This window comes from Phlebotomus papatasi, chromosome 3, assembly GCF_024763615.1.
Source record: "Phlebotomus papatasi isolate M1 chromosome 3, Ppap_2.1, whole genome shotgun sequence".
NCBI classification, from domain to species: Eukaryota; Metazoa; Arthropoda; class Insecta; order Diptera; family Psychodidae; genus Phlebotomus; species Phlebotomus papatasi.
This window is the reverse complement of record NC_077224.1, coordinates 64,036,585-64,048,120: the sequence shown is the minus strand read 5'-3', so window position 1 is coordinate 64,048,120 and position 11,536 is coordinate 64,036,585. Positions and strand designations below refer to the sequence as shown.

At 36.0% G+C, this 11,536-nt stretch overlaps 2 protein-coding genes across 2 annotated transcripts; both read right to left on the bottom strand.

Annotated features, from left to right (window-relative positions):
- Window positions 1-295: 295 nt before the first annotated feature.
- LOC129807182 (U4/U6.U5 tri-snRNP-associated protein 2) lies at window positions 296-2,071 on the bottom strand. The gene is made up of 2 exons (XM_055856271.1): window positions 1,884-2,071; window positions 296-1,815 (listed from the first exon to the last, which is right to left on the bottom strand). The coding sequence occupies exons 1-2, from the start codon at window positions 1,915-1,917 to the stop codon at window positions 341-343; spliced, it is 1,509 nt and encodes a 502-aa protein (XP_055712246.1). The 5' UTR covers window positions 1,918-2,071; the 3' UTR covers window positions 296-340.
- Window positions 2,072-2,096: 25 nt separating this feature from the next.
- On the bottom strand, window positions 2,097-11,222 carry LOC129807181 (protein sly1 homolog). Its single transcript, XM_055856270.1, has 5 exons — window positions 11,074-11,222; window positions 10,821-10,980; window positions 10,239-10,758; window positions 5,885-6,958; window positions 2,097-2,302 (listed from the first exon to the last, which is right to left on the bottom strand). Exons 1-5 carry the CDS (start codon window positions 11,099-11,101, stop codon window positions 2,183-2,185), a joined length of 1,902 nt encoding a protein of 633 aa, XP_055712245.1. The 5' UTR covers window positions 11,102-11,222; the 3' UTR covers window positions 2,097-2,182.
- Between the last annotated feature and the right edge of the window lie 314 nt (window positions 11,223-11,536).

The following is an 11,536-nucleotide window of genomic DNA, read 5'->3' as shown; positions in this document are numbered from 1 at the left end:
ATGTAAAATATTTGCATACATTTAGGGGTATTTCAAAAACTTTTTTATAATGAGCTCCCAATAGTAGGCACATGATATCAAATTCTTTCAATCCGTTTTCATTTAAGACGGAACTTTCTGTATTATGAGATTCAATTCCATTTTAAAATAGGAGAAAAGCACAATTTCAAAGTTGTCCCAATTCAAAGATGCCCTACTCTCCCCTATGCACAATCTCGGGACTCCCTGTACAGCTTCCTTTTGTAGTACTTTGGACTTCAAATTAGCTCAAATAGGGTAAAAATAGAAACACAAATTACACATTAGATTTTTATTAATTAAGCACTTTCTGGTTCACTGTCTAATCATCCTGAAGCTCATAGATCTGAATGTAGCTTTCTGTGAGCGTGATCATCTGCGGCAGAGTGTCAATCACGTGGAGATCCTGCATCTCGTACCAGGTATTGCTGCCCTTGTGAAAAATGTGCGATCTGTAGGTGCCTTTGCCCGGCTCTCCATCGTGCACGATATTTGCAATGAGACTGTACTTGGTTCTCTTGATGATGCCCCTGTACTTGGCCGTCAGGATGTCCCCGAAGTCAACATTCTTGATGGGAAAATTCACAATGGTTGGATTCTTCTCCAGGAAGAACGTATTCTTGGTGAAGCGCTTGATGTAGAGAATGATGAAAGGTGGGAGCTTGGTGATCTCGAAACGCTTCATGAAATTGTCCTTGTAGGTTTTGTATTCCTTCTCTGAGACCCCATTGAACTTGGACAGAAGCTGATAGAGATTGACTTGAGGGATGATATTCTCACGGAACTCATCGATGAATAGGGGAGGCGGGGGCAGATCGCAGGTCAAGTAGAGAAAATTTGAGTCCTCCACCTTTTCCTGGTACTCATCTGTGGCCATGAGGAGAGCCTTTTGGGTGTCATCGAGTTCAGTAGGAGGGATTTTGCGCGTGTAGATCTTCATCTCGCCCAGAAAGGACTTGTAGATGATGGAAGAATCGGGCTTCTTTGTGCCCTTCATGGCTTTGTGGAGAGTATGAAGGAACCACGAAAGGAAATCAATGGGATCACCTTGTTCGGTAATTTGAAATTGCTTATTGCTCCACAGTACAACGGCTTGGAGCATCTCATGGGGCGAAACGTGAGCTTTGAAATTTCGCGGATTCCACATCTTCCTCATCAATTCCCCAAATCTCTGTACAAGAGTGAAAATCGAATCTCCCGGAGGTCTTTTGATCTTCGCGTAATTTTTCTCACTAAGAAAATAATCCCTAAGTGGTGCAACATGGGCTAGGGCTTGCAGAACGACGTTGCAGTAGTCATTCCTCTTGATATTGTTCAACCCAACAACTCCCGGAAGGTACAATGTCGTCCCGTCGACTGTCCGGGAATACTTCATATTCCCCTTATCGAGCCCCCGAATGTCACTAATGGTAAATGTGGGATTCAATACGTACTTGATATCGTCCAGCGACGTGTCGATGATTTCGTAGTTGTCCGGAAGGCAGTAGAATCTCAGCGTATGCAGATTCAGGAAGACATGATGTGCCTCAGCCACTGAATGTGTATAGGCATGGGTATTTGTTCCACGCCCCTGAAAGTACTTCCCACAAACCAAACAAGCATACACATTGATCCTGGTCAGGGATACCGAGCAGAGCTTCTCAAAGTCAAAATCCAGAAGCTGACGATTTATTGTATCCAGGTACGGGCAGAGTTTCTTTCGTGGATTGAACACCGACGGTGTGTCTTCATCCTCATCTTCCTCAGGAACCTCCACTTTGCGCTTCTTCGTCGCTGGCTCTGCCATATCCGGAACAACTGTAAGAAATCCCCAAAATAAATCCCCGGAACTCCTCAAAAGTGAGGTTATGCTCCTCAATATTTACCTGAATCACTGCTTTCACCCCGATTTTCAGACATTTTTCACTTAATCCCACTAAATTTCACTTAAAAAAAAACCTTTTTTACTCCTTTAAACAAAATTACAACTCAATTTTTCCAACAAAAAGCATAAAAACAAATCCTTCTGAAGCGTTTCGTTTGTTGACAAAATGAACTTCAAGGTACTCACCACGAGAGGCGCCACCAAAACCAAAAAGTTTTTAAATTTAAATATAACCGTCGCTTTATTTCATAATTAATAAAAATTTAATAATGCTATGCCTGCAATGTGATAAAACAACTTTTAATTGGTGTTCTTGATCTCCTGACCGAGCAAGGAAAGCTGCTTGAGGAATTGTTTAGCGTTATTCAACGTTGAAGCTCCGTAAATTATTCTCCTTGTCGAGTTGGACGTTTGCTTTTGCTGCAATAGAGAAAAAAGGCACAGGTTAGGGGAAACTAGCTTGTGATTTTATGGAATCCTTTTGTGGAACATAGTGATTTCTATTTAGTGGAGCTTTGGGAAATTATTTGCAAATTTAAAACTCATCGCGTCCTTCCGAAAAGTATCGGTTTTATTAAAAAAAAATAGCATTAAGGGCAGAATCACATTGACAGTACAGTAGACTCTCGCTCAATCGTCTCTTTCTCAATTGGGCGACAAATTTTGTTGACAATTTTCACGTTTAATTATGAAGCTAATTTGCTCAAATTCGCTGTAGTTCTTCCTATTTTATCGTGATTCTTTATAATTGAGCGCTTTTTGTGGAATTTACAAAGACTTTGACGCCCAATTCTATCGCTAAACCGGATGACATTTTGCCCCATATTCCCGATTGAGAGAGAGTCTACTATAAAATGCTCACCGTATTTCGTTAATTTATGCATTTTCATTGCAATTCTTACGCAAATTCTCGATTACTTTATTACCTTATCTCATACTCTGTGGCACTAGGTGAAAATAATATAAGAAAATTAAAGAAATAAAATGAAAATGCGATAAACGGTGAGCAAAAAAAATGCATGATTAATTTTTCTTACAGTTTCTTCTGCTCACCGTTTATCGAATTTTCGTTTTGTTCTTCAATTTTCTTATATTATTTTCACCTAGGGCCACAGAGTATGAGATACGGTAATACGGTAATTGAAAATGTGCGTGATAATTGCAATAAAAATGCGTAAATTAACGAAATACGGTGAGGCTACGGCAAGCATTTTATTGTCAATGTGATTCTGCCCTAAGAAAATTATCACAAAAAAGAAACAATATAAATTCTTCATTATGGCCTCTATACACTTTGAGAAATTAATTAAAAAAATGTTTTTTTTAAAGAAAATTTCCCCTATCCTTGTAGGCAGTAACGTCAGAATTTTAAAAAAGGCAATTTTTGACGAAAATTGCTCGTAGTGTATAGACACCATATTAGAGAGAAAAATTAAATTTAGTTAATTGATTTTTGATCAAGTGGAATAAAACTGTATGAAAAAAAACTTGCATAAACTTCTGCTACTATTAAGGGGGAACCCTGAATTGCAAGGTCAAAAGTGTCTATATTTTACTGCTCGAACTCAAAGAGGGAGCAATTATATCTTTTTTTTTTCGATTTGTCACATGGCTAGATGCCAAACGGTAAGAGATATTGACTTCCACTCTTCGCCGACTCTCTCCATAAGTCAACATTATCCCCAAGACCATGTTTTTTGGTTTAATTCGAAAACAGCTCCTACGATTTCTTACATTTTTTGATTTGTTTTCGAGGTAGCGTCAAGGCGAATAGTTCGTTCTTGGACACATATGTTTGAAAAACATTTCGATATCAAATTTTCGAAGGTCAAAATTTAACCAGTTTGGACGGCCTATTAGAAAAAAATTGGATTATTTTGAAAGATCATGAAATTTCCAACTCGACTGTATTGACTGTATTAGACTTTACCAGTAAATAGTCGGTATAGTACCCGTATTGATGTATCTGTCTAATATTCACTCTTTTATTTGTTTGAGAGATTGTTACTCATGCTAAAATATTTTTAGACCTACATTTGTGGAGCTCAGAGGAAAAATGACACATATTCTATGCTTTAACAATAGGATATGTGTCATTTTGCTTCTGAGCTCCACATTTTTAGATCAATTTCTTATTTCGGAGTGTTTTTTTCTTAATTTATGAATCCATTTAATCGGTAGTAAAGCAATATGTACCAAAAAGCATGTGAAAAGATAATACATGGATAGCTCTTTCTAGTGAGTTCGGTTACTCCGCAATGTTGAGATGCTTTGACATTTCTTTTATTTATTGTTTAAATCAATAATCTCGGAATATACCATAAAAATTCCAATAGTCAATTCGATTTTTTTTTTCTGAAGATACAGAGACGAAAGCAAAAAAGTGCCGAGCAGATTTGCATGCATTCAGGTGAACATCTAAAACTCTGATGCGTATTTTCTCCACTTTTCATTTTTTAATTCATTCAAATTAGCGGGAAAAATTACGAAAAAAAAAACATTTCGATGATTTAAATGAATAAAGGCTTATTCTTTTCAGAATAAAATTCTCTTCTAGTTGAATCTAAATGGTATTTGAAAAAATGTGTTTTAATATCTTTTACAAAGTGTTAAAGTCTACAGTAGACTCTCGCTAATTCGGCACTTTTAAGATCGGGCTACTTTTTAATTTGGACAGCAGTTACATTTGAAAAAAGTTTGTATGATTTCAAGCATGATTATGATTATCAAATATGCTCAAATTTGGCATGGTTTGTCATAGTTTTGATGCAATTTTGCATTATTAAAGGATTTTCATGCAATTTAGGATATTATGAGTGTGTAAACTCAATATGTGTATGCAGATGAAAAAAAATCGTTGCATTTCAAAAAGTTTGTCGCCCGAATTTCTCTCTACTTCGGGTGACATTTCAGTCCCAAATGCCCGAATGTATTTTACTGTATGTTTAAGCCACAACATACAAAGCGAAAGGATTTGAAAAGATACGTTTGAAAAGGTATTTGGCGCCTACCTTTTCATTCAAAGCAATAAAAAGTTGCAAAAGTATGTAGGGTGTATTTTGAATAATAAAAATATGGTGTAATTTAGAATCATGTCTATTTTGTTTTTTTTTTTTTAGATTTTCTCACTGTTTCAGATGGTTAAAGAGAAAAAGAAAGTCACGAAAAAGTACTGTACTTTTTCGTTATTTTTTTCCTTTTGATATCTAAAAATGTTAGATAATCTGAAAGTTCCATGATTTTAAATTAATCCGTCTTACCCTACACAAAAAAAAATCGAAAATGAAAATTGAATTGAAATTTAATAAAATATATTTTGTCTCAAAATAATGACCTTTTTTTGAAAAACCCTTAAAAATGTTCCTATTTTATAATCTTCTGCGTTCTTTTTTGGTTGGCTTAACTGTGATGTACACTTATGAAAATTGACTATCTCAGTTTTTTTTCAGACTGTAAAATATACTGCCGATTAAGTGCTGCGACAAGGTACTTTAATCAACTTCTCATTAGTCCGCCATTGTGATTTTTTTTTCGAAAAAACTTATAATAAGCTCAATGTGTATAAACATATGTCGAAAATTTCATAAGATTGGTCTTTTCCTTCTCCCTAAAAGAATCCCTATAAATTGCCAAATGATGGTTTTCTAATTCAGGCTTTCCCCCTTAACTCACTTCTTTAGCTTTACACATCCCATGCAACTTGAGGGATTTTGGATGATTTATTTTTGCACAATTGTTATCCAAATTGCTACCGGAGAAGAATTTTTATTATTTTATTCCTTTCAGGGACTTTTATAACTTAAAAAAAATCTAATTATCTGTACAAAACTAATTAAAAAATTTTGAACAAGTATTTGTAGCGCACTGACTGAATGGATTGGATTAAGGCAATTAAATTTAGAATCAAATTATTTAACTGACAGATCCTAAAGGGTTCTCATTACTGAATTTTTCGATTGGAAAAATTCTTAACACAATTATTCTATACAAAAAAGCACTTACCTTGATGAAATCCACAAGATTCTGGTACTCAATGTAATTTCCACCGCCCACAATGAAGACAATGGCATCCTGGAATGGAGCTCTATTCTTCGGAGCTGTTTCGCCTCCCTTCAGCAGTTTCGGATCTAAATAAACATAATCATCAATCTCCCCTCCACTCCGACACTCCATCAATTGCTCTGTGATTTTAGTCACTGGGAGATTGTGTCGTTTCACCACCAGATTCTTTACTCCCTCCATCACAAACGAAGAGCCCTGAGAAACTAACTTTGAGAACATGGAGACTGTTTTAGTGCCACCCCCTTCATAGTGACTATTCACTGGCATCGATGATCGCTGCATGATGCTCTTCCAACGCTGAATATAGGGCATGGCTGACAGATCACATCCGGCTTCCTGTAGAATCGTCTCTAGACGTTGGTATTCAGCATCAGAAATTCCATTGCATATGTAATGGATAATAAATAGGCGCATCTTGTCTTCTGGCGTTCCAAACTCCGCCTCTGAAAGAATTTCAGTGAGACTACGATCGAGAGCTGCCTTAGACATAATCTTCTCCTCTAGCTCAAAGAAGGAATCTAGCCTACGAGCCTTGATACAATTCAAAATGGCCGTGGCGATTTTTGTGTGCATATCAATCAGACGCTTCAACTCCATGAGTTGCGGCAAGGAATTCACAGCACTCGTCAGACGAGCTGTGTTGTCATTGACCATCGAGAAGGCAACTTCACTTTCAGCATCAATTCCCATTGTTGATTTTAGCTTCTTGATTTCATCCTCAGAATTACGATACTGTTCCAATTCCTCTTGAATCGCTTCTGCAACCGTTGGAAACGGTGATCCCTTGTGCGAAACCCAAAACCTATCTCGACTATCGAGATCACAGGAGCGCCCTTTGGGCCTAGCACCGCCAACTGGCTTCTCATCGTCCTCCACAACAACTCGATTGAGTGCCAGCTCAAGAACATCATGAGCTAGAGCTTGGTATGTCCATGTGTGATGCAAAGGCGTCGCCATGTCTACATTTCTATCCAGAATAATCAGAAGAGGCCTCTGGAAGCTGAACGCACCGGCCTTTGAAGTTTTTATAAAACAAATTGCAATTATAAAGTTGATAAGAAAGAAACTAAGTTTAAAACTCTTTTAAAAGTGCAGCTACAATAAAAGCTTTTTAAGGATTATTATGTGAAAATCATGGAAGGGTTAACCATGGAACAAAATTAATAAGGACATTAATCACAAGCCCAAACTTTAACGTGCTGTGAAAGTATTGAAGGAAATTTGAAAAAGAGCGAGTTAAAAAAACAATTTTCAGATTTTTTTGCATTTTTCAAAATTTTTACAAGAATATTTGGAATTTTTGGGCTAGGAAATCCATTTTCATGTAAAGATTTTCTCATTTTCAATGAGATTTCTCACTTTCAATAGATTCCGATTTAGCGATTTTCCTGTAGATTTTCCGTTCATTTGATTAAAATTGATGCAAAGTGCCAACACAAATTTGGATTTCAAAAAACAAGAGGACAGCTGAATTTTAGCTTTGATTTTCTTTTCGGTATTCTGCAGCCTGCAACAATTTTATTGTTTTTTCTTTTGCAATAATTATTTCGAACAATTTTCCGAGGTACGAAACCTAAATATTGTTAACTTATACTTGAGAAATTGAAGCTTAGGTGCTGCGACATCCGAGGAACGACCCACAGATACCACCGCACTGCCTTGGCTCTCGTCAATAACTGGATTGATTAGCCGAGCAATAGGCAATATCTCGCCTCTGGGTAAGCCATAGCAGAGGGATTTTACGCTTATCGTGATTTTTCGTCTAACAATATTAAATATCTACACCTGAACTTTTGCTAAGAAGTTCGCTTAAACAAAATTTGTTTTTTTTTTCGATCCTGGCAATTTGCTAAACATTGCACTTAGGGAGACTGGGGCAAAATTTGTCAAAACGGATATTTTATTTTTTCAGAAGCTATCAGAGAATCTGAATGATTTCTATTGAGTATATTCTTATAGGAAATTTACCGCCCTACAACTTTGCCGAAGTTATTTACTCAAAAGGAAATGCGCTTTCAGAGCCATTTTTCAAAAGATAATTTTATAAAAATTCTCAAAACTACTGGGGCAAATTTTGTCAGGCATGGTGTATTTTTTGTCATATGCTTTCGCTTTGTTAAGAGTTCTCGTAAATGAAAGAAATATCCAATTGAGATATTTTAATAAGAAATTTAGTCCTTTATAAGTTTAAGCAGATAATTTTTTTTATTATCTAAACGAGAAATATGCTTTTCAAGTTTATTTTCCAAAAGCTGTTTTTGGTAAGAAAATTCTCTTTGCCGGCTTAGAAATGGCAGAAAGGCGCATTGGGCGAGTTGAACCGAACAAAGTTTGCCGAAAACTTGCTGATAAATGTCACTATAGCAGCACAGAAGAAGATAGGAGGCGCAGAGTGTTTTGTATTTATGAAACTCCCGAGAAATTTAAGCATTAAAAATACATTTATGGTAGAATTCCTCCAAAAATCCTTTACTATCTTCCTGTTGGAAGTCTATTGCCTCAGAAATCATCTGCAGTCTCATCAGAACTAGTGACTGGATGTTTCTTTTCGCAGTGTGAAATAGCCGAATTCTTCGTTTTTTGTCAATATTTGCCCCATCTATGCCTTCATACAAATTTCACGTTTTACCTCGAATCTTCATTATTACTAAAACTACTTCTTGAGAAAAATCACTTTGGAAAATTCTCAAATGGAAAACAGATTCGTGTTCAGCAGATCCAAATTATCCAGCAAACACACTAATGCAAACATTTTGAAAGTACTTCGATGAAAATTGATACCTCCTGAAGGGCAAATATTTAAAAGAACAGAGCTCAAAATTTGAATATTTTTTTTATTTTCTATATTCCTTGCTCGAATTTCTTAAAACCTTGGAGGTTTATTGAAGTTCATGAAAACAATCTACACAGTAAAAAAATGTTTGGCTGCTTTACCATAATTTTAATTGTAATTTCTTCACATTTTGTCTAAAAACTGTGTAATGTTACACGAAACCTGTAGCAAAATGTACACAGTTGTGTAATTATTCGCTAAAAAGACGTAATATAAAACAAGAAAGTGAAATTTGATGCCGTGAGACATAAAAACCCACTTCCGTTACAGTATTCTCTCTATTTTCGCATTAGATTAGCTCTATTTTCGTATTAGTTTACGATTGCATGAAAATTAAATTACACATTTTCAGATTACTCGGTTTGCTCAAGTACATAATTTGAGGAACTTTACAAGAACAATCGTGGTAAAAAAAACAAACCAACGATGTAATTTTTTTGTAATTTTTTTTTACTGTGTATGATAAAAATTTGAAGTCTCGGTCTCTCTTCTCTTGGAAAAAATCGAATTTTTAAATTTTCGACTTGACAAATTTTGCCCCAGACTCCCATTCTTGTTCTAGCACTGGTGCTATTTGCGGCTGTAACCCAAAAATTCTAAATCCTTTTTAGAGTTAAAAAAATCAGATTCACAAAAAATATGTAAGATTCTTTATACTAAACATGCTTCCCAAATAGATTCATTGGAAATTAGTTTGTATTTTAGCTTTATGTAGCATTTCTTAACCCTCTAACAGATAAGACTGTCTCAAGGCGGTCTTCACAAAAATCACATTTACTGCGATTACAAAGTTTTTATTTATTTAAAAGTGCAATACTGTCCTCGATAATAGTCTTATAAACATTTCTTGAAAGTTTGAACTCATTTTGACTCTTCGTTTTGTTGCTATTCCCAATTTTGTGTGACAGGTAAAAGAAAAAACAACAAAAAATATTTGTGCAAAAAAACTCATTTCAAATTTAATTTTTACTGAAAGATATGTCATTATACTTTGTATATTTTATTTAAAAACTTGAAAAAGTAAAAATGTGAATTTTAGAAGCAAAAAGTTTCAAAAAATGTTATTTTCTCACCTAGCGCCTAAACTAAAAAGGATAATGGAGAACGGATGGTTTTTTCGTCTTTATTGGATCATAATTATCCTCGAAAAGATTGTTTTAAAACTTTTCTTTGCAAATTAAAGAAAACACTGTTAGAGGGTTAAAAAACTGAGTAGAGGATAGATTTCGAAGAATTACAATAGCCGTGAGTACAATAGCAGAAAACGAGCAATAAGTTTTGAAATTGCCAACTGCTAAACATTTTCAGAATAGAACAATTTTTTAAAGAATTCTTATAAATCTGAATGCGTAAGAAGATTGGGAATATATTCTAAAAATATTTTCTAAATATTTCTTTAAAAAACTAAAAAAAAAAACATCAAAAAATTATGAGGAAATGGAATAAAAGTTTGAAACTTACCTGCGAGGCGTCCAAGTGGAAGAGATTATTTCTAGCATCCCAGAGGTTCTCCCTCAGCTTCTTTTCCAGCTTCCTGGCCACCATTTCGGCGGCAGTGTTCTTGGGACACCTGATGATGGGAACATTTCCCAGCGTTACAAAAACCGAGAACAAACTGTCCACAATGCTGTCCATTATCCCTTCCATCTCAACGTCCTGTGTGTTGGCTCGATTGATAGCGTAGTAAGAAAGATTGTCACTGTTCTGATGCTTCAGGACGAACATATCATCCTCCAGGGTGATGAAGTTCACATACTGATCGTAGACCCTGTGAATGTTGGCAACGCAATTTGCCTGGAGAGCTGCTGAGGCCAGATCCTCGAGTTTCTGCCGAGAGATGGGCGAGATGAAATTGAGATGGTACACATCGTACAGCCCATTTTGGAAATCCTGGCAAATCCTCCCGAGATTCTCATCGGTAGGAGCGCAGAAATAGATTGCTGGCACATCTGGAATACTGTCCCTAGCAGAGTGCAATTGCCTGGAAGAAACATTAGACTATTAGCCCACAAAAACATCTTCCCGGAAAGACAAGAAACTTACACATGCAACGTCACTCCCAGCTCTCTCAGCTCCCGGATTGATATCAGTGGCGAGATGATGTCCTGGCCAACTCTGTCATAAATGAGGATCTTCCACACTGGTTCAGCGGCCACTGTCTTAGTCTGTGGCTGATTCAGGTTCAGCATTTGCTTGATAGCACCTGGAAGGGAGACGTCCGGAAGTCACCAAGAATAAAACATGAATTAATTTCTGGAGGTATTTGAGAGTGAAGCACTAGGATTTTCAAACTTACATATCTGCCTCTCCTTGAGGGTCACCATCCTAGAAAGTTTCCACTACAGAATCAGCTAAAAATCACTAATTTTTATGATTTCCAAAATTTTCTCCGGATTGTTGACGTGTTTGACAGCCTCAACCTGCAGTGGCGCCATCAAGCGGGGAAAGGCCATTCAAGGTGGGAACAATTCTTGAGGAGGTGTACTTGATTCACTGATGGAGAATAATTCTAAGTGTGCGTATGAAAAATTAGAATTTTAACATTAAGACCAAGAAAACATTATCATGAATAAATAAATTGTAGAAACAGACATATCAATATTTCCAAGCATTTATAGATAAATTAAATAAATCAGTATTTTATTAAATTTGTTAGGAGAAATCCAAAAATTTGGAAATACTAATTTAACACTATTTTAACACTTCGAAGAACCCTAACTAAAAGTGTCACGGAAGGACCAAGTGGCAGCCGCTGCCAC

Bases quoted from the DNA above. Each gene is read 5' to 3' on its own strand.
- LOC129807182 (XM_055856271.1), bottom strand. From the start codon at position 1,917: ATGTCTGAAAATCGGGGTGAAAGCAGTGATTCAG. The intron at 1,816-1,883 runs GTAAATATTGAG...GATTTCTTACAG, and splicing joins GGGTGAAAGCAGTGATTCAG to TTGTTCCGGATATGGCAGAG.
- LOC129807181 (XM_055856270.1), bottom strand. From the start codon at position 11,101: ATGGTGACCCTCAAGGAGAGGCAGATAT. The intron at 10,981-11,073 runs GTAAGTTTGAAA...TCTCCCTTCCAG, and splicing joins CCTCAAGGAGAGGCAGATAT to GTGCTATCAAGCAAATGCTG. The intron at 10,759-10,820 runs GTAAGTTTCTTG...TGTTTCTTCCAG, and splicing joins CTGGGAGTGACGTTGCATGT to GCAATTGCACTCTGCTAGGG.